This window comes from Ambystoma mexicanum, chromosome 1q, assembly GCF_040938575.1.
Source record: "Ambystoma mexicanum isolate Mex_15411 chromosome 1q, UKY_AmexF1_1, whole genome shotgun sequence".
Taxonomy (NCBI): Eukaryota; Metazoa; Chordata; class Amphibia; order Caudata; family Ambystomatidae; genus Ambystoma; species Ambystoma mexicanum.
Window position 1 is genome coordinate 1298451315 of NC_090922.1, and position 22994 is coordinate 1298474308.

Below are 22994 nucleotides of genomic sequence, written 5' to 3' on the forward strand. Positions count from 1 at the left end.
TACGCAGCACACCAGCTTTCCCAATTCTAACCCAACGAAAATAAAGTGAGGTGCAGTGCTCATATGGTAACGTGCATGTTTTGTTTACTGTCGGCCAGATTACTTTGAAAGCATTAAAGGATGCAAGGCTACACAGTATTTCTGTTTGTCCTGGGTAGTATCTGGCACATTTTTGCTTGCAGACTCGCAATAATGCGGAGTAGTCCAAACAACTTAACACAGAAATACACTTGCACACCAGATTGTCAGTAAAATTTAACAAGAATTACTTTTTGACTCATTCGATGGAATACTTAAACAAAATGTTGAGGTGCAGGGGAGAAAAACTCCGCCTTGGTATCTAGGCTGGAATATACTAGAGAACAAAGAAATCCAAATTTTGGAAAGCTACGTCCCCCTGCACACTTTCCATAAGGCAGTAAGCCTAAAAGATATAATGGCAGGTCTGTCTGGTTTAGGAAAGACTTTTTTAAAACACATTCAGTGTTTCAACTTTAAAGTGACAGTGTTCTGTAATCCAATACATTCAAAAAATGACATACAATAATTCAGTTAGTTTAGGGGAAAAGATGTCTTCTCCTTTTTATTATTTTCAGGTTGGCCCAACGCGTTTCGAGATTCATATTCTCTTCATTGCCATTATATCTTTTAGGCTTACTGCCTTATGGAAAGTGTGCAGGGGACGTAGCTTTCCAAAATTTGGATTTCTTTGTTCTCTAGTCCAAACAACTTGTCCGTTTTGAAATGTTAGCTGAATCGAGAATAACTAGCACTGATGTGGCCTTCCTCAAATGGCTGGGGCCATTAATTTAGCCATGAAAATAGACTGATTTGGAGGGGAAACTCGAAAAGAAACTCCATAATGGCCCCTAGGGATATCCTGAGATGTTAGTTCTCTGGGTCTTTATCCATGTCCACTTTATAAGGTACAGGGACAAGAGCAATTAGAACAGCCTTCCCCTAATGGGACTTCTGCTAAACAGGTACAACAGGAGAGTTCAGTGGACTAACCGGGACTAGTGGGATTTGCCAAGGGCCTGAGCTGCTGGTGCATATGGTCTGGGGGAGGGTAGAGGGAAGCGTGGCAAGTGGTATCACTGCATATTATGTGTCTAAAGACTAGTCAGTGACGGAAAAAAAAGACAAAAATAAGAGTCACTAGGAGCAACTGGAAAAGTACTCATCACCTCATCAGGTCATGCAGCAATGTGTTGCAAAGACTGAGAAACCTTACCTCTTTGCCCAAGCATGAGAGGGTTATGAAAACACTTGGTGTGGACTGACTTTCCATTGCTCCTTTGATATCCCTTCAAGGCACCAGAAAATAGAGGCTGAAGGCATGGAAGCAGAAGGGCTCCAATCAACCTAGCTTTGTGAGGGATCCTGTGGGACACCATCTTGTGGCAACAGAGATAAAGGTGAGATTGGAGGGAAATGTTGGAGGATTGGCGATGCACCTGGGACCAGCAGGGGAGTTATGCTTTTGAAGTGAGATGGTGTGAATCCTCCTGAGATACATATCAGGCAGTAGGTTAGTAGGTCATGCTAAACCCTCAAAGTCCTGGTAACTGAAACCAAACCAGTCACTTTAGGCAACTGAAGACGAGGAAATCCTTGTGCCGGGTTGATCATGCCCCTTGGAGAGACATATGGTCGATGATGTTGACTTAAACTGTTTAGGCAATTCTGTATCTATGGGATTGGTGATGGGAAAAATGGAGGAAAAATGGAGGCCCAAGTGGCCAGAGTGAGGTATGATGAATCAATAAGGATTCCCCCCAAAACCTCGACCTGGGATCTTCTTTATATGGCCTGTGGAAGGCAGATGCATCCTGATTCCAACCCTGGGGGCGGTGTTCTGTGGGAGGATCACATGGGGGAGGAAACAGGTCAGGAGGAAGGGGACGCTCACCTGTTTAACTTCCCCCAAAATATTAATTCTTTGATGGCTTGTTGCAAAGTAGAATAAGTTAGAAAACCTAACCGTTGCTCGGGACTTCAAGTAGCATAATTCCCTCAGTACTGGGACGAGGAAGAGGGATGCGGTGGAACACTACTGTGGGAGTGATCTCCTAATTAGTGCCAATGACCTACACCTGAAGGGGGCTGAGAGGCTTAAAAAGCCCCCTCAGGAGCAAGCATTAAAGAAGGAGAAGGAGAAGCAGCATCGTGGGTCGGCATTGCAGCTGAGAGGGAAGTCTGTGGAGAGAGAAGACGCCAGGACCACAGAAACAGCAGAAGCAGTGGTGGGTCCTGCAAGAGTCTTAGCCTATGACTCTCCCTGTTGCAGAGGTCATACAGCGGGAAGCGTGAAGAGGAGACATTTGACCTGTAAACTCTCCTTGTGCAGAGTTCACACAGCTGAAGACAGCTATTGTGAGGGAAACGTTGCCTTTTTGAGGGTCCCAGGTGGTTGGGTTACACCTGACCCACCCAGCAGAGGCTACGTTCATCTATGGCCTAAGCGGAAGAGGTTCAGAGGAAGCTTTTCACCAACTGCGAGGAGCCAAAAATACCGAAGACCTGCAAGCACCGAACAGAGTGTTATCGAGTGACTTACCCAGTGAGTTCACAGCTGACAAGTGACCCCGGAACGCTCCAGCACGGCAGGCTGCTTCACTCGTGAGTGAAAGCAACACTAACATTGATTTTGAATACTAAACTAACCCAACAAAGCGGTGCTTTGTGAAATGAAATGACTGTATACATAAGCACATGGAAGTGTGGAAGGCCCAAGAAGCCCATTGGGAAAGCTGAAAATTATTAAAAGCTTACAAGCAACACCCAAGCCAAGACGGTTAACCACTCAGCAATGTCCATACACCAAACAGTACTCCACGTAAGAGGGGAAGATTGAGAGGCTTAATGATTGTGAGACTTGATGCTTATGTGCTATGAAACACTGATTCTCATGTCATAGAAACATACATTGCCAAAGCCAAACCAGAGGAAAAGTGAGACAACCTGTTGGTCATTATTTGGTTGTTGGTACAGAGTGGAAAGAAAGGTGGCAAACAGGCTGCCCTTCTGGAGAAGGTTATCCAAAGAGAGAGGAGCATAGCAGCCAAGAAGTCTTAAAGAGCACCAATATGGTCACCTGGTTTCCTCGTATCTTGTCTAGAGCTTGATGTTGAAGTCTAATGAAGTTGTTGTTTTTTTCTTATAAGTTTGAAATTAACATTGAAGCACTTATCTATTGTTGTTGTTGGAGAAGTAGCTGGGCAGGCGAGTACCCGTAGGGCAAGAAGTTATCGCCCCAAAGAGTCTGACAAAGGAAGGAGCCAGATAGTAGTAGATGCAAGTGCCAAACTGTGATTCAGACAACAACTCATGATTGACTCGTAACATTTGCAGAAGTGTGAAAGCTTGTTGAAGTAAAATTACAATTATTTTTAAAACCAAAATTGCAGTAAACTATTCTGACCACGACATTTGTTGTTTCCATAAATTGAAACCTGTTCTTACTCCAGGAGTTGGAATAGTGTATTCTTTCTGAAGCCGAAGGTTGTAACAATCCTTACGTCAAAGACATTTGTTGTTTCTATAAAGGTCAAACCTGTTCTTACTCTGGGAAGGGTTGGAATAGTTTCTTTCTTTTTGAAGCCAAAGACTGACCGTTATCCTAATAAACATGTGTTGTAGCTGCCTTGGAGAAGACCAATGTGAAACAGTCCGACCTTGTGCTTTCTTGACACTTTAATGAAGCAACAGAACTTTATGTGATTGAATATCAAATCTTAAGAACTGTGTTGGAACTTTGTGATAAACTAGAATTCATGGTTTCCTTTGAACTGTGGAGAAAACCCTTAGTTCAGATCTGGGGAAGGTAAACTCACACAGGTTATGAGAATACACATTGATCCTACTGTGAATCCGATCAAATGTTATATATTAGTATTGAATTGAATTGCCACATATTTCCTTTTTGCTTAATTTTTAGTATAATTGTGTGTGTCTGATAACCTTGTTAGAGTGTTTACTTTAGTTTATTTTAGGCAGGGAACACCTCGTCAGTGTAGGTATACTGAGGCGTTTATCCAGCCTTTTAATTTAATGAAATGGCTGAAGTTGAAAACTCTTTACAAAGTTGTCCGCCTCACATTTCTGACCCATCACTGAGGCGACGGTGATTAGTTCAAACTTATATCCAGGGTCGGTTATAGAGAAGAAAAACAAGGGAGGGCTTAACCTTGATGTATTTTTCTTATTCAATGTAGTCCATGAGTCTCTGAGGAAGATGCCGGTGGAAAAGGTCTTAACACCTTTCGAGCCTGGAACACAGTTCTTTGAAAGAAAGTACGACACACCTCACACAGAACACCAATGTGTGGTCTTGGCCAAGACACTAAGAAGCAAGTGAGTGTCAAAGCTGAAAAAAATTGAGCCTCAACCCACATTCAGGACAGTTACCATTCCTGCATCTGGATGTGACGTTGATGATGGTATAAATAGTATACACTGAACGGAGTCTGTTGCACTAGTTCTTAGTTTTTGCCTATTTCTGAACAGCTGACTTGACGATTAAATAACCTGCATGGGCGTTGAAAGAGAGATACAAAGTCACCCAGTCAGAGGGGTAGGCTGGAAGGGCGATGAGGAATCTGTGGGAGGAACATACAGTAGAAAGAACATTTTCAGGGATAGGTCATTTATTTGTTCTTCTAATGAATTGTGTCTTCTCATGGATTCCTTATCTTTAATAGATTCCCATAGCAGTTTGGTAGAAGGAGGTGGGACAAGTGGATTGTTGTCCAATGTTCTAATTATTGATTTATATTGTGCAGAACTACTCTTCCAAACCGAGCGTCCCGACCCGATAGACTGTCCAAACAATGTATTGACAAAATATTTAGTGAAGACCAGGTTCCAGCATTACAATATCCTGCACTGATGCACCTCTCTGGAGAGCCGAAGTGGTTACCACTCCTCTGGTGGAATTGGCTCTTTTCAGGGACATCTTTTCCAGCAAAAGAGTAGCACTCTGAAATACAAATAATGATGCAGCGTGACAATTTGCTTGGCCTAGCCTGTGACCAGTATAACCAATAAATAGTTGGCCTGCTTGCCTGACTTTTGCCATTGTAGAAATGTAGAAGCTAAGAGCCCTTTTCCGGTCTAGCCTGTGTAACCTCTTGTCATCCTTACAAGGGTGAAGAGGTGGTAAAATGGCTGGTAAGGTGATTTTCTGTGTCGGATGGAATTCAGACACTTCCTTGGGAAGGAAGGATGGACGAACCCTTAAAAATACCTTGTCCTTGGAGAATATAGTAAAAGGAGGTTTACATGACAGAGCTTGTAGTTCACTCACTCTGCGCGCAGAAGTGATGGCCACAAACAAGATGGTCTTCGGGGTTAATAACTTGAGAGAGCAAGGATGGGGAGGTTCAAATGGAGCTCCCACCAAAAAAGCATCAGCTTCATATAACAGGCCAGAACCAGAAAAGATAACATTGGGAATGTACTTGTCAATCCTTCAGGAAAATGGAAGACAAAAGTACGGGCCTTGTTCTGGCGTGTACTCGAAAATGTAGAATACCAGCAGGTATCCCTTGACGGTAGCCACCTGCAGCCTCTGATGGGCGAGGCATAGCAGAAAAGAACACACTGCAGGTGTATTGCAAGTGAAAGGATCAATTTCTTTAGCTATACACCAGCTGCAAAACGTGTTCCAACGGCAGCAGTATAGTGCTTTTCTTGCTGGTATTCTAGCTGAAAACAACATCTCCATGATGTCTTCCGGGAGGAGGTCCCAATCTTTGTATCTTGACCGCTCACAAACTAGGCATGAAGGTTCAGTGTTCTGATTTCTAGATGAAGACGACAGCCTCTCTCTTGTGAAAGTAGGTTCACTTTCTGGGGAAAATGGAATGTAAGGCAGATGGACAAGCCTAGAAGGTCCAGGTACCACGCCCTCCTTGTCAAATCAGGATCACAGACTTTCTGAAATTCCTCAACCTCCTGATAACATGTGGAATGACGGGGACTGGTGGAATTGCATACAGGAGTGGAAATTCCCAGTGCACCATGAACACGTCCCACAGATCTCCCCTCTGAGCAAATTCCCTGCAGCAGAACAGGTCGAATTTCCTGTTGATACTGGACGCAATAAAATCCACTTGAGGGGTTCCCCAGAGGGCAAAGTCATCTAGGAGGACTTCCTGAGCCAACTACCACTTGTGGGAAACTGTGCTCTACCTGCTCAGCGCATACATTGATGTGTGCTTTTCTCCGGCTAGGTGAACAGCCGATAGAGGGATTCAGTTTTTTCAGTGCCCAAAGCTAGAGCTGCATTGTGGTATTTATTGATTATTTATTTGATTTATTTATTGGTTATTTGTAAAGCGCCTATACATCAAATGGTGTTCAAGGTGCCACAAGACAAAAAAGGGAGAGAGGGGAGAGGTAAGAAAACAACAAAGGTCCTACTAGGCCTTGTGTCATTCGTATCATGCAAGTGCACTAACAGGAAGGGAGGTGGAGGGGAGTGCGGGTGTGGGGGGTGGGTAGTGTCGGTCAGATGGAAGGGATAATGCTAGGGTGGGAAGGAAGTACAGGGAAGAATGGCGGCATCCAGTGCGGGGGTGGTGGGAGGAGGAGGAAGAGGGCCCATGGGGCTAGACAAGTGCTAAGGGAAGGCCAGGTGGGCAAGTGCCAGCGGATGCAGGGATTGAGGACCACAAGCTAAGTGCGAAGATAGGGTTGGACCAGACTCAGTAGGGAAGCACATCCCACCAGGCTAGTCAGGGTAGGGGGCCAGGGAGGGCAAGTGCAGGTTAAGGGGAGGGGGTCAGGGAGACCAGGGTCCAGGGCTAGACAGGGCGAAGAGGGCCTGGTACTTTTATTTAACTTGCACAGATTGTCACATTACAGTGCTTGCATTGCATCATAGACGTTCCATTTGTTGGCATTTTAGTATATTATTGGAGCATTACATATTCCATTTTCAAGATTTCCTGGTTCCTCATCATGTACACTTTTGTCCACAAGATACTGTCTGAACCTACCCCATACATCTTACGGTCGGCAGCACGTCACTGACAATAGACTGGAATACATCTCTTTGTTGTCATTCACCCACAACATACCTTTCATCCAGTCCCCCATTACCAGTGTTTCCCTGTTCTTCTATCGCATCAATATTACTAGATTGGCCAACAGAAGGCTGAGGTTTACGAATGTTCGCAAAGTTGGGCTAGGCCAACCTTCTCTTTGATAGGTGCTTCCCGGGCCTCATCAAATTCCTTTCCTCTCCTGCAGCACCCATCTCTTCCCCCACACAGCTTCCTTGCCTCACCCTACCATCTCCTCCTTGGCTACCTTGCCCTCTTCTCCTTCCTCTTCTGCCACCCCTCGGACTTCTACTACACCTCTGCAGGGCTTACCTCTGATTTGTACCCCTCCCCGGAAGTCTTTCAAGGACAGAAACCTTCTCCACATTACCACTCTCAACACTCGCTCTGCTGTCAAACACTCCTCTGACATCTGCATTCTTCTGGAAGAACTTGACCTTGATGTCCTTGGTCTCACCGAGACATGGTTCATGGGCAGCTCCCTCACAAGCTTCGACACTCTCTTCCCGGATGGCTACAAGATCCTCTCAGTGCCCAGATCCAACTGTTCCGGAGGGGGTGTAGCCCTGAACTTCCTTGAGTGGATCCCTGCCTCTGTCATTCTTACGAAGGTCTACTCTTTCGAATGCCTCGTCTGTAGGCTCTCTCTCCTGGACATTCCCTTACTGTGGCTACCATCTATAGGCCACCTGGTCAGATCTCCTCCTTCCTCTCTGAGTGGGTGGACCTCTCCTCTTCCCTCTTGGTCTCGACCACTCACTTCCTCCTTCATGGAGACTCCAACATCCACCTGGATGCTTCCTGTCCTTCCTCTGGTCTCTTTCGTGACCTCTGCAACTCTCTCTGACTCTCTATTCTCCCCTCTGGCCAGACTTACTCTGCAGGGCGGACTCTGGATGTTCTGATCCCTTCAGACTTTACCCTTTCTATCCCTCTCACCACTCCTCTCTCCTGGAGTGATCACTTTCTCCTTTCCTCCCAGCTCACCTTCTCTAACCCTCAGGACAAGCCACCTCTATCACTGCTACCCACCGTCTCAGTTATCCGACCCATGAAGTGTGTGTCAGTTGAGGCTTTCGCTGCCATTTTCTCACCCCCAACCCCCTTTGACTGAATCACACCCCGACAGCCATTTCCATTCTCCACTCTGATATATCTGAAACTCTTGATGTTCTTGCCCCTGTCATGAGGATCCGCTTTAAGCCCAAAGCCAAGTGCAACTCTTGGCACGACTCGGACCTCGTCACCCTCAAACGCAAGTGCAAGGTGGCTGAGAGGAAATGGCGTGCTTCCGGTACATACTCTGACAAACTGGCCTGCCAGCTGCTCCAATACCGGCTCTCTGTCCGCGCCAAGAAGAGAGCTCACATTCAAGCCCGCGTCTCTGCGGCATCTAATAAATCGGCAGAACTCTATAAAATCTGCAAGTAACTGGCCAATCCTGCTGCAGTCTACCTCTCCTGCCCCCTCCCAGACACTCTCTGCACGGCTCTGGCTTCTCATTTCATCTCTAAAACTCAGGACATCCTGTCCTCTCTCTCTTCCTCTCCCCCTCCTCCCTCTACTCCCTGCTCTTCCTCTGGCTCTTCTTCAGCCACCTCTCCACCCTCCTTCTCTGCCTTTCACCTGTTCTCTCCAAACAGGGTTTCTAGACAAGTCCGATCTATGAAAATCTCATCAAAACAGGTTCACCCCTGTTCCTCCAAAACTTTCAAAGGACCACATTGACACCCTGGCTCTTGCTCTGGCTGGCTTCTGCAACCACTCCTTCGCCACTGGAGTCTTCCCTTCCCCCCTGAAGCACTTCCTTGGGCACCCTCTTCTTAAGAAACCCTCTGCCGACCTGTCCTGCCCGGCTAACTATCGCCCAATCTCCATCACTCCTTTCCTGGGCAAACTCCTGGAAAAGCTGGCCATCTCCCAGCTTAATCTTCACACTGAATCTATTGGTTGTCTCCATGACCAATAGTCTGGCTTCAGAGCTGCCAGAAACACGGAAACTGCTCTCCTGAACATCCGTGAATGCCTGCTCTTCAACCTTGATTCCAACACCTCTCGTGCCCTCATCTTACTTGATCTCTCTTCTGCCTTTCACACGGTCAACCATGCCCTCCTGCTCAACCGTCTCTGTGATAACCTGGGTATCACCCAGCAGGCCTTGGCTTGGCTGACTTGTTTCCTCTCTGATCGACCGTCGCAGGTTCAACTTGGGTCCTTCCTCTACTCTATCTCTATCTGTGGTGTTTTCCAAGGGTCTAACCTCTCTCCCTGGCTGTTCAACCAATACCTGGCACTTCTTGCCCAACGCATTGCCGCTCTCTGCCACAACTTTCAGTGCTATGCGGATGATACTTCACTCGTTTTCAGGCTCCCTTCAGCCACCTCTTCTTCTCTCATATCCTACTGTGTGCTATCCAGGAGTGTTGTGCCACCAATGATCTCTGCCTTAATGCCAGTAAGACTGAGTCTCCTCATCGGCACACCCGCTCCCTCCTTTCCGGTCCCTCTCTGGCCGGCCTCCTCTTGGCCCTCTTCCTGCTCCCACCTGTGAGGCTAAAAACCTCAGGGTCATCTTCGACTCCACACTCTCCATCTCTTCTCACATCTCTGACATCCCTAAGTCTTCACACTACCAGCTGCATCTCCTCACAGGTATTCTTCCTTTCCTCTCCTTCCCCCAGAAGTTCACTTCACTGTCTCCAGAGCTCTGGTTCTCTCTAGGCTGGACTACTGCAATAGCCTCTTTCGAAATCTGCCTGCCTCTACTCTCTGCCCTCTGCAACTCATCCAGAACAGGACTACAAGACTTGTTCTTGGCCTCAAGCCCAGGGATCGTATCTTTCCGGGACTGAAATCTCTGAACTGGCTCCCACTGGCTGCGAGTATTAAGTTCAAAACCCTCTGCATTGTCCAAAAAGCTGGGGCCTGTGGACTCAATACCTTCAACTGTCTTCCTAGATATCTTCCTTCTTGAGCTCTTCGCTCATCCGCCTCCAACTCCCTCAGGGTCAGTCGCTTCTCCAAGCAACGAGTTGGTGGTAGATCTCTTTCTGGGGCCTCCCTCTGGAACAGCCTCCCTACCACTCTGAACATTGAGGAGAACCATCTCCGGTTCCTGCAGCACCTCAGGACCTTCCTCTTTGCTTCTGCTTTCTCTCCTCCTCTCCCCTGCTGAACTCGAACTGAAACTGCACTGGTCACCTAACTACCCTCTGTTCTCTGGCCCAGGTCCCCACCCCGCCAGTTGAACACCTGCATTGTCCCCCTGGCAACCCTTGCACTCTGGGGCTGTTTCTGTACCCCTACAGCCCCCTACCAGCAATTGACACCTGAGGTCTGCACTTATCCTTCACCTGCGACCAGCTGGCCGCACCTCTTATTGATTGTTCTTATTTCTTGTTTTTATTTATTTACTGTTTATCCTATGTACTGCACTGCCCCTCCCCTTCACACTTTTCCTCTTCCCCTCCCTCCCCTGCACTTGCGCGATCTCAATGTCACCTGGCCTAGTAAGATCATGATCTCCCGTCTTCCCTCGTTTCCCCTCCCATGCCTCGTTGCACCTTGAAACACTTGTGTATAGATGCGTTATAAATGCCATATCATATCATACTGATGACCCACGTGTGCATGCTTTATATGTTTGGCCTTTTTGTTGCCAGTGTTATACTCCACGGTTTGATGCCAGCCGGCCGAAGCTGGGGACTAGCTCATGGGAATCTACAGTTCTCTCCTCAGTTTCGCTCTCAAATCTGGGATGTCTTGTTCTGACTCAATGCAGTGCTCAACGGATGACGCAGCCTGCGTTGTGTAGGCCCTCAGCGCTTCGCCTCTGGTCTTTCAGAATCTTTTTCTTAAATAGCGTACATGCCAGACACCTGTCCACCTGATGATCCTAAAGGAGGCAGTAGTTATAAACTGTGTGTGTGTCCCTCCAGGACACATATTACTGCAGGAGGGCCAACACTTGAAAAGGAGTGTTCTCCATAGTGAAAGCTGGTGGACAGGGAGACTGTTTTATGGAGAAGGGAATTATAGGGAGACATTCTTAGAAAGAAAATGTGTGTGTGTGAATGTATTCCCCCCACTGTAAAGGCCGGAAGGCCTGAAAACGTCAACCGTCGATCCTCTGAAATCGCGAGACCCGCTTGTGAAGAATCGTTTTGTTTGAGTAGACAACGTCGACCTATCTGCTGTAATGAAAATATTGAACGGTATAAGTCATAAAATAGTCTTGCTCAATCTCGTGCTTAAAGATCCATAATATACAAACTGTACATTTAGTGACCAACCCCGATGGTGGGAAAAACCAGTCTGGGGACCTCAACGTGTGAAGGATCATGGGTACTTTGCACGTCCAGTAGGGGTAGTATTACAGGAACGTCCTGTGAAAGAAATAGTGTAATAATCCACACCAACCACTAGATGTTGGCCTTTGCAAAGCCTGTGATGCTAAGCAAATCTACAAGCCTCAGAAATACACACACACAAAAAAAGATGTGTACTTATGGATGTTACAGAATGTACCACTAGCTAAATATTGACAGTGCAATGTGTTCACCAAAAAACAGGCATGTACTTCACCTGGTTACTTGGGTCCCACGGGACAGACAATGGTACTTCAGACTGCTTCAAGGAGATGACATATTTCCTACAATCACAAAAAAAAAAAAAGAACAAAGCGTTATTTACTGTTTCACCTTTTTTAATTTACAAATTTGATTTAATGGAGCAACATTAGCGGCAGATTAAAAAACAAACCAATCCGAAGCAGAATTTAAATGCTGGCACATAACTTGTAAGGATGCTGTAATAAGCCATAAACCTTTCTAAGTCAAATATATGTACACAACCTTCCATTGCTTCACACTCATATTAGGGTTCATCTACCAGGCGACGACAGTCAGACTAGAGTGCTGTGCCAGCACTTCTTTTTAAGGCGAGTGAAAATTACAATGACTTGCTTTTGACTTTTCCACTTTCAATCATATCCACGCAGGGCTTCACTTACGGTCTATGAGATACAATGCTACGCAGAAACCGGATAGTGTCATTTCTTTGTGCATCTTTTGTACTCCTCTTCCACCTTCAGCTATTTCTCATATGCTCCACAAGGATAAAAGAAAATGTCTCCATTTTGCACTTGATAAAATAAATGCCAGAGTCCTACAAAGTTCAGTCACCAGATTCGAGCAAATCTTTTAGCGCCCGATGCCTGCGGGCTCAAGCGCATTATAAAAAAATAAATGAAATAGCCTGAGTGTCATCTTTGAGGTTCCAGCAATATCCCAGCTTTCAATTAACATAATACCCCAGCTCGACTATTGCCTACACTCTAGTTTGCTTGCCAGGCTTAAACTCAATTCACTGAAAAGTGGCGACCCAAATGGAGTTAAGCATCTAAACGAAAATAATAAATAAAAAAAGTGTAATCACTTCAGAGTTGTTCGATAAGCAAAATTAACCTGTCCCACTTTAACCGAATAGATGGGCACAAATCAATCTAATGTGACAAGTGAAGGTAAACCCCAGCCACATCACGTATACTGCTTGAGTAGGCTGCTCTTGCAAAACTTGAATGATGGCATCAAAAGGACAGTAGCAGGTGCTGCATAGGTCCTGTTGAGACATGGGCCACAAAGGCCTGCACACAATGAGAGTGGAGATATGGTGGTTTGGTATGTGATGATATTGGGCATTTGACTAGCGCCTTTTACCATTGGTATGATTCCAAAGCGCTGTGGGTTGAAGGCCCTCGTGCAGCGTAGTCCAGGTCAGTGGGGAGAGTAGTGCAGTAAAGTGCTTGTGTGAACTCAGTATGTGTGCAGCCAGGGTGGGTTAAGTGGTGTGTAGCTGCATTCCAGTGCTAGGCAATGGTGCGGTGGTTGTATGAGGTCAGTGTATTGGGTGCAGCAGGCCAGTTGGACTTGGGTAGCTCCATTCTGGAGGAGGCAGAGTTTGTGAATGTTGTGTGCAGCTAGGCTGATTTTCGTGGGGTATACTTGTAGTATGTGTGCATACACATTCACCATATGTGTTGAATATGCCTACAGGAATGTTTGGAGATTTTCCGAGCAGGCGTTGTGTGGGTAGCCCTAATTCTTTACAAAGCCATGTTATGCATGCACAATGATTTGGAAAAATAAACACTTTTCATATCCTACAGTGGCAAGGGGATGCAAGGTTCTGCTGGTTTCTTAAAAATAGGAGCTGGGCAGTGTAGACTGCCCTTCATAATGCTATAGTATCAGCTGTGGCATGATATACATCCTATAAGGGCTGGCAGAACGTGGTGGCCAGAGGCCGTGACAGGGTGCAATTGTTGGGTCCCCACAACCTTTTGCTTTCCCCATGGATCTTTTTTGGTACTTTGATCTCTTTTTGGTGACCAGAGTGCTTTCACCTGAAGTCTTCCTGCAATTATATCCCATTATACCTTATATACGGTATATGGTTTTGGGTCGCCCCTAGAGTGCCCAGTACACCAGGGGTACATGTCAGGCACCCCATTTATGTCCTGGTGTGATTGTGTCACTAAACTGGTTTTAGGGGGAGGCGGCGCTGTGGAGCAGCCGACTAAGATGGCTACTTAATGTAGTGCTCTGTTCAGCGGCACAAAAATCCTTATCTTCTCGGACCAAGCCCCTACCCGGTGCTGGGACTCTGCTGAGCTAAGGTCGGGAAATACTGGGACCCATCAGCCGACCCGAAGGCCCGAGGGAGACAGCTCTCTGGGTGCGCGTCCGACTGGCCTGCGTCTGTGGAGGCCTGCTCTCGGGCTGACGAGGCCTCCTGATCCGGAGCAACATAACATTGCAAACTGCTGGGGAGTTGGGGGGTGCCTGCTTTCCCCATGGCGTATTCTGGTTGTGGCTGCTCTCTCTCCGAGCAGCCCGGCCGGCACTGCCACTGTGGCAGCCCGTTACCAGGCAGTGGAGACCTCCTGGGCCATAGCAACACTGTGGGAATCTGAGGGACGAGCATGCGGCCGCCACCCCACCCAGCAGAGGTCCACACCCGGCGAGGAGTATCTGGAGGTAGCAATGGCGTCGGCCTGCGGTGGGGTTGGGCAGCATGCTCTACATTTTTGCCGGAGAGGCACCGGAGACGAAGCGGGACCCCGCGTGACTCCTCCACTACTAGCACAAAGCAGCCCCATCCTGCATGGGGGAGGCTCTGGCTCCCTAGGGTAAGCACTGCAACGCTGCATCGCTCCTGCCCACGGCGACCCCGGCCTGCCTGCCAGTTTCTTGGACCGCCGTGAGTGGCACCACATAGCAACAAATAACCCGAAGGGAAGACCCATACGCAACTGAACTTAGCTAGACGGCCGGTCGCTGCCCTGTCTGTCCCTAGGTTTGGGCATCCACTGTCCGGCTGGCCTTTCTCCATTAAGGCGTGGGCCTCTTATTTCCAAAGTGGGGAACCCTCTAGACCCACCCTACAGCTGCCTGCCTGCTCAAACTTTCTTTCCTCTGATTTGTGACGACCCGCGGATTCACTGATCAGCACTTCGAGGCCCCTTGGGTTGCAAGGGCCATACTACTGGAGGGGGTGGCCTGCACGACCCCAGACACCTGCTGGCCCGTGGTCTGTATTCCTGGTGCCCAAGAAACCATGAGCCCGCCTGAGGGAGTGCATTAACCCGTGCCGGAGGGTTCCCTCTTGCTTCCACCTATAGTCTCTTAACTCGAGCGCCCTATGACCGGGGTGACCAGTGGTTCACCGTCCTCCAATATCCGGGTCCCGGACTGGGCATCACACCTGCACAACTACTCAACAACAACAATCCGGCTGGTATCTATGACCAAGGGGGCAGGAGTCATGGACAAATTTTCCAGGGCGGCCCCCCGGGGCATACCGGAGTCAGCAACCCCCTCCCAGAGCACTGGTGAGCAGACGCCGGAGCACTCGGTCCCCGATCTCAAACAAATGATGGAGGCGATGACCAGAGGATTTGCTGTGGTCAATGAAAGGTTTGACGATATCACAGCCAACATGTCATCAATGCGTTCACAGTTGGCGAAAGAGGTCCAATGAATAAACGAGGCGGAAGTACGTATCAGGACTACAGAAGACAATGTACACAATTTGCAAACTGCAGACCAAGGTTGTCGAACAGATAAATAAATGCGACGATCTAGAATCCAGATCGTAGAGAAACAACAACGGTATTGTTGGCGTGCCAGAGGATGCACTTACTGGGGCTAGCTAGGGAAAAGAAAGAGCTGCAAATGGGATCCCAGGCTATCCATATTTTCCCAGACCTCTCGGTCACAGTTCAAAAGGAACGTTCAACAGGAGAGACTACGCTTCCAGTTTCATGGGAAACTATGCTTTTGCACCGTCCCGAAAGAGGGACTGAAATTCATGGAAAATCAAATCCTGTTGGATAACCTTGGCGACCGCCAGCCCGCTAATCATGTGCCAGACTGAATCCTTGTCCTAGATTGATCGCACAATACTGCTGTAACATGGCTAGCTTGAAATAATAATAATAATAATTATTATTATAGAAATGTCCTTAAACTACCCGACGTAAGGTATTATATTGTAATGGTAACTAGTTTAAAGTGCCGCAATGATGGCAGCTGTGCCCCAAGTGATGGCTTTGTTATGGTTTCATGGTTGACTGTTACACGTGTGCCAGTTCTGGTTCAGTGGGGTTCTAAGGGGGGAGGACAGGGGATGCACTGCACTGCGAGTTGGGGGAAAAGCAGTGTGGGTGGGATTCATGGGGAGGGGGGAAATCAGCGGAGAAGTATGTTCTAAATGGAGTTGGTGGAAAAGTTGGAAAACTCCTTGGCAGGGGACTGCAGGTGCCAGATGCGCAAAACAACTCAGGGGGAAAAAGTGCGTCAGGATGAAAGCTGGCCATGTGGATAATGTCTGGTCTGCAGTATGACGATCAAACTAATGAGTTGGAATATCAGGGAACTGGGGAACTACTCTAAGGCAAGGACGATTGTAGCCTATGCAAACCAGCAAAGGGTCAATGTCCTCTTAGTAGAGGAAACCCACGCTAAGGCAGATGTTTGTCAGAATATCGCACCAGACTGGGGTGGGAATATATACTATACCTCCTATTCAACGCCATCTTGCAGTGTGTTGACACTCATTCAAAAATCATTAACCCTCACCACATGGAAGATCCATATAGACACAAGGGGACGATATGTCATTGTGCACTGCTCCCTAGCGGGGACAGCTCTTCTACTTATAAACACCTACGGCCTGAATGAGACTCTCCGGAGTTCTTTGATGAAGTTGTCAGGGTCATCTCCTCTTATGCTGGAGTCCCGATAATTTGGGGACAGGGGGACATGAATCTGATGCTGGATTTGGTACTTGATCGAATGGGATGGGCTCCCAGACCCCTCTCCAGGGCGACACGCCAGTTACTGACACTGGAGGACCTCCAACTAAGAGATGTCTGGTGCCTCAGACACCCGACGGCCCGAGAATTCACCTACTATTCTCCAGCACACAACATGGCTTTGCGCATTGATAATTCCCTGGTTTCTGGCATACTATTGGGGAAGATAACGAAGCACACATTCAACCGTGTATACTGTCTGACCACTCCCCTGTAATCCTTCATATGCGAACTGATCGGCCCCCTAACCAAGCTAACTGCTGGAGATTCAAGTCGGACGCCTTCAAAAACATTGGGCCTCATTAAGAGTCCGACAGTAACCGTGCCGGAAAAACCGGCAAGCTACTGCTGGACCCGTATTACCATTCCGCCTCCGTGATTCCTAGAATCACCGGGGCATTACGACCCCGGTGACCCGGGAATTCCCATGGAGTCCGATAGGGTTCCATGGGGATGGGGACAATGGACACACTGGTTCGTCTATGAGCCGGTGTTTCATTTGCGCCTGCAGGTGGGTGGCGTTACTCCCGCCAGGTCAGACCTGGCGGGAGTGACACCTCCCGCCTGCAGGACTCCGAATCAGCCGGTCCGGAAAGAACGGTGGCAGCGTTTTTACTGCCACCTTTCTTTCCAGGCCGGCAGGGTCATAAGGCCCATTGTCTTTAAATCTGACATCAAAACCGACATAGAATCCTTCTTTTCTAATAATCGAGATACATCTCAGGGAATCTGTTGGCAGGCGTTTAATGTATTCATACACGGAATGTCAATTCCAGGGAGGCGAGTGTTTTCAAAGCAATTAAGAGGGACCTCCAAAAAAGAGTAAACCGCCACAAGACTCTTGAGGGAGAACACACCCGGATGTCAGACCAACACCCTGGCGACTATACGCTTTCAGCTGGAATTATTTAGGTTGTTCTTTATTATTATTTATTATTTTTTATTATTTTTACATTTATAAAGCGCTCACACAGCCCGCAGGCATCGAGGCGCTGTTACGAGAATTGTTTTGTTTTTCTTAGTTGTGCAATTGTGTTTGTTTTTTTTTGTCTTAGTTACATATTTATAACGCGCTTAAACACCCAGAGGTTTCTAAGCGCGTACCCGGGGATCGAACCTGTTGTTGCTTCGTGTCGTCTTGCTTCCAAGACGCGCACACTGCCGCTGAGCTTTCCTCGTCCAGTGGCAGCCAGGAGGGTATTGTCATGATGCCTACCCCCGGAGCACCAGGCCAGGCCCAGCACCCCCGGGAGCAGGCATCATGCCCCCGGGAAAAGCCCAGCGGCCCCTTATAGGGGCTCTTTGGAGTCTTGTCCTGTCCTTTGGCGCCAGGCTCATGTTGGACATCAGTCCTGGCGCCATAGGCGCCAGGCTCATAAAGGAAGGTTTTTTGTGCACTTGCCTGATGCAGACCATGATGCAAGATTCAGGCCTCCCTGAGACCTGAAAGGGACTATTTTTTCATTGGGACTATTTTGCCACTTGGGCGTGGCCAGGGAAGGATACTTACCTGGAACTACTTTGGGGGCTATTTAAGCCACGCCAAGACAGTAGCTCACGCTTCGCGTTGTTCTGCATCCAAGCAGCTGAACGCTCACTGTGTCTGCTCCTGCATCTGGTCTCCAGCCACGCCCGCCTCGATCCTGGAAAACCTGTAAGGAAAGAAGAGAAGAGAAAGGTGAAAACCAAGAATTTTATCAAACTTCTTACCTGCATCCGGAACCTTCACGCCAGCGTTCCTGAGAAAAGACTTTCATTTAAAAGCACCGCGTTGCTCGCTGCAGCGCCGCGCTTCACTCACCTGTCCTCGGGAGTTCTTCTGGCTCCACCGCGACTGTCTGCACCGGTCGCCACATCTCTGCGCCTAGGGGAGAGAAGAAGAGACAAAAGGTGAGAAGAAGGAACATATGAGGAAAGCCTAATTTTTCGCCATGACACTTACCGGTCTTCTGTTGGTGGATCATTCCTCATTTCGGGTCGGCGCCGCTTCGTTGGCAGGTACCGCACCCCGGCCCCTATGGGGAAAGGACAAAAGACATTACTGGAGGAATATAAAGACATTAAGAGGGATCGCACCCATCGCTAACTCACCTGAGTTTACCATCGGCAAGTCAATCCCTCAACGCATCGCCTTCATTCTGCACCTGAAATAAAGGACAGATCACAGGTTAGGAAGGCCACAGAAAAGGAGGCTCAACACTTGAACTTTTGTAATCTTCATACTTACGGCGTTCCGCTCGGAAAAGTCAAGTGGATTTTGCCAGCGCCTTTCTGAAAACCAGTGAAGTAACTGGACAAACACGCGCCCCTGCACCAGAAGCAGGATGGAGAGTTCATCCTTTCAAACCATAAGGTGAGCTTCAACCGGGGATTTCGGAGGAAGTTAGAGAAGGGGGAAGGGGGGAGCAAGCACACTATTCTGCAGACTGTTAATCCCCTTTCTCATCTGCAGAAGGATATTCCTACGGGCCAGACAAGCAAGATTTGAGGGTCCTGTTCAGTCGGTGTTCCGAGTTCTGCGCATCACGCTCGAAGAGGCCACAGCAACCCAGACTAGACCAGCGCCTCCGTGGGAGTCAGGTGAGCGTTACAGGTATGGGAAAGGGGAACACCCTGGTAGGACACTGACTAGAGTGGTCAGAACTGAGCGAGGACAAATCCAAGTGGATAGTATACTAGATGATCTGGGGGTAGCCAAAAAGTAGTGACCAAGACGTCCTGGAAGTGTTACGCAAATTCTATGGCTCGCTTTATGAAGTGAACCTCCACCACGACCCTTTGGACAAAATGGCCTGGTTTGAGAGTGTTATGTTCTCAAGACTCAGACCCCAAGCGACAAAGCTGGAGTGCTCCCCTTACTGTGGACGAGCTAGTGTCGTCAATCAGAGATCTCCCTAGTGGCAAGGCTCCTGGTCCTGATGGACAAACAGCTGATTTCTACCGCGAATACTGCGCCTTGCTGGCTACCCACCTAATGGCGTTCTGGGACGAGACGTTGATCAATTCTGTGCTACCCGAATCCATGCGAGAGGCCATCATCACTGTGCTATTGAACCCTGGTAAACCCGGTAATGGAGTGCGGGTCCTACCGCCCCCCCTCTCCCTTATGAATGTTGATACAAAAATCTGTGCGAAAACACTTGCTTAACGTATCCTTCCATTGCTTCCTCATATTGTCTACCATGATCAGGAGGGGTTTGTCACTGGAAGGGTTACTTCCCTTAATATTAGACAACAGTTTAATGTGCTTGCAAGAATAGACCCGACCTCTGAGGCCGTGGCGGTCACACTTGACGCCCAGAAGTGCTTGATATGATCTCCTGGGAACCTCTGTATGTTGTTCTGGACAAAATGGGCTTCGGCCCAGAGATGCTTTAATTTAACAAACTCCTGTACACAGACCCCTCACAAGGGTAATGGTCAACTTATGTCTCTCTGACCAGTTCCTGCTGGGAAGGGGCACACGCCAAGGGTGTCCCTTTTCTCCTATCATGTTTGCACTGGCCATCAAGCCTATGGCGGCCTTCATACGGGACCGACACCAACACTGTGCACAGCGGTATTCGTCTCCTGGTCCCCCCAGAAATAATCTCACTTTATGCCGACAATGTGCTGCTGTATATACGTACGCTAGTCAACTTAGACCCTATTATCAGAGACATTATACGCTTTGGTGAGTACTCTCGGTTCGTAATAAATTATACTAAATCTGAAATGTTCCCCCTGACGGAATATACCAGGGAACCGCGGGGGGGCGTTTCCCCTGCGCTGGTCCCCCAAGGCATTAGGTACCTAGGGATGCAGATTTGCCGTGATAGGGCCTCCCTTATATTGGACAACTACACTGTCATTGAAGACTACGTCAGGGATAGGGTCGCCAAGTGGTCCCCACTTTCATTATCACTGGCGGGTAGGCTGTCTCTAATTAAGATGATAATGTTGCCCAAATTACTTTATACTTTTACCATTGTCCCACTCTGGGCAGGCAAGGCTTTCTTTGCCAGGATACACACAACATGCTCTCTCCATTCCTATGGCATGCAGGGGCTGTGCGCAAGAAATGGGTTGATATGATGTATGATGCCCCCATATGCAGAAGGTGGATTTGCTGCCCCTCACCTCGAAATCTATTGGTTAGCTGCCCAGGTCCAATTTGCATGTTACTGATACGGAGCTGCACCTCCACCCCCTCATGTAAAGCTGGAAGAACTGGCTGCGGGAAGGTCGGATGGTAGGACTCTCATTTTAGATGGGAGAAACACTGATAGCTTCCCATTTGACCCCATGCTTACCACACTACATGCATGGCGCTCAATCTTGCCCTGGACTGGGGCACTTCACTCATATTACAAGTGGCTTCCCTTATGGAAATTCCTGTGATTAAGCCCCACATGGGATAAGGCTGTGAGCAGACACTGGGAGGTTCTGGGGTACCACACATTGGCAGATCTGTTTCCTAATGGGCCCTTCATCTCCCCACAAACCTGGCGGCAGGAACATAAAGGGACGGCCACAGAACTGATAACAATAGTTTAGACTTAGATCAGCGGTCATCATGCTGTGGCCTAATTACCCTTCGGAACTCCCGGAAAATGCGGAATTGATGTACATTTCTAACTCCACTGCCTGTTGGGGTATCCTTTCTACACTGTATAAAATGATTCTGCAAAAAACTCCCTGCCCAGACTTAGCAATTAGGAAAAAGTGGTCAAAGGACCTACAGTCCGAAATCTCCTATATACAGTGAAAGAATATGTGTCTGCATACCCGAAATGTTTCCCTAAACTCCGTTTAGACTCATGCAATACAAGCTACTGGACCCACTGTATTATACTCCCCAGCAATTGGGTAAGATGCCCAGCACGGGGAAACAGACCTGTCCACGGTGCTCATGCCTGAACGCTGACCGCCTACACATGTTCTGGGAATACCCCTCTCTTGTAGAATTCTGGGTCTCAGTTCTGAGGATACTCTTTGAAATTGTCAGTGTTACATTGGTCCCCGCACCGCTGGGGGTACTGTTTGGGGGGTAGCCAGCATTTGCTAATAAGCGTCTCCGCTCATTTGTCAACATGGGTTGCATGTTTGCAAAACAATGTATACTGTTGAGATGGAAAGACAAGCTCCCCCCCTCCACGGAATCCAGGCTAGTGGACTTAACATGGGCCCAAAATTGTGAAGATGCTTATATTGAGACATTGCCAACTACCTCCAGACCTAAGGACACCTGGGCAGAATTCCGATCCTACCTAGCCAATCGTGCCCAGGAGTAGGGCCGTGAAAAGCCATAAAGTGTTGTCATGCCCCACCTGATTACTCTTGTTATAACTCACAGGAAACACAGGCCAAATGTCTATGTATTGCCATGTAAGATCTCACCCACTCTTCCTATACATAATTTTGTACAAGGATCCGCATACTGTTTTTGCTGTTAAGCATTTTAACTGTCATGGTTAAATAAACGTTTTTAAAAAGAAAATTGTGTTTTTGGGAATACATTAGTGGTAGCTGTGCTTTAATGTTGGCTTCACCAAAGGAAGCAAGCCATTTTACCACATTGGTAGTCCAATGCAACATTTTGGTGGGCAGTGTTTATTTTATTTTTTATCCTGCTTATGGCCATTTTGTATTCTAGGGCTTACATTGATCTATAAGACCACACTAAACTCAAAATGCCCGCTATGACCACGTAGGCTCTGTGTGAAGCAATCATAGCCTCCATACTGCTCTGAACAGGTTTAGGCGAGTATAGTTTGTACCATGAGTACCATTGAGTCGGGTAACAAACATTGGTTATCTGCCAATAGCACCAAGATACCCCTCTGGGGGTCAAGGTGTACTCTTGAAATACACCAGTTATGTTATAGGTCCCTGGAATAGCCTTCTCACTTCCTGTAGGGGTGGGTATGGCTGAGTGGCAGCCCCAGTGACCAAATGCAGGGTTTGGCATCTACCCCTAGCCCCTTCTTTTTTGCTGGCTGACCTGTGCGCAACCACCCTTTCATAGGGATTTTTAGGTTCTGCCATGCCCCAGATTATCTCTTGCTTGCAGGTTCCTGTAACTTGGTGGCAAGTAGGTCTGCTGAAGGAGATTTCTGCCACGATTCTCGCTGATTGTGCCATTGTTTAACCTTTACCTGGTCATAATGGCTAGTAACCATGATTTAAGCATATCCCATTGTTTTCTTTTTGCTGCTAGAAGTCCAATCCAGATTTCTTGAAGACTTCATATGACTTGCCACATCTGCTGGGTCGAACCCTCCACTTTGGAACCGTTCTGGCCCATTTTATCACTGCATCTTGCCTTTTCGACTGCTGTTGGACTGCATCACTTCACCAGATCTTCTGTTTGTGACGACCAGAGGTGCCACCAGCCCCAGTCTCCATCCTGGGACCGTTTACTGCCTTCTTTTGTTCCCTTTGATGCTGGGAGTGGCTGTTCAGGTTCTCCATTCTTCCTGGAGACTTCTTCACAGGATCCTTCACTCCTGGCTTGAAGGTAGATGTCCTAGGAACAACCTTTGTTTTTCTCTTGTGCCCCTAGATGG

General features: G+C 47.9%; 1 protein-coding gene across 3 annotated transcripts in view; it reads right to left on the minus strand.

Annotated features, from left to right (window-relative positions):
* The window catches only part of ACOT11 (acyl-CoA thioesterase 11), a 1040268-nt gene that overhangs the window by 124450 nt on the left and 892824 nt on the right, over positions 1 to 22994 (minus strand). For all 3 annotated transcript variants that reach the window (XM_069642127.1, XM_069642125.1, XM_069642126.1), the window contains one exon: positions 11655 to 11721. In XM_069642127.1, coding sequence (XP_069498228.1) covers positions 11655 to 11721 — 67 coding nt within the window. The remainder of the gene's footprint in view (positions 1 to 11654; positions 11722 to 22994) is intronic.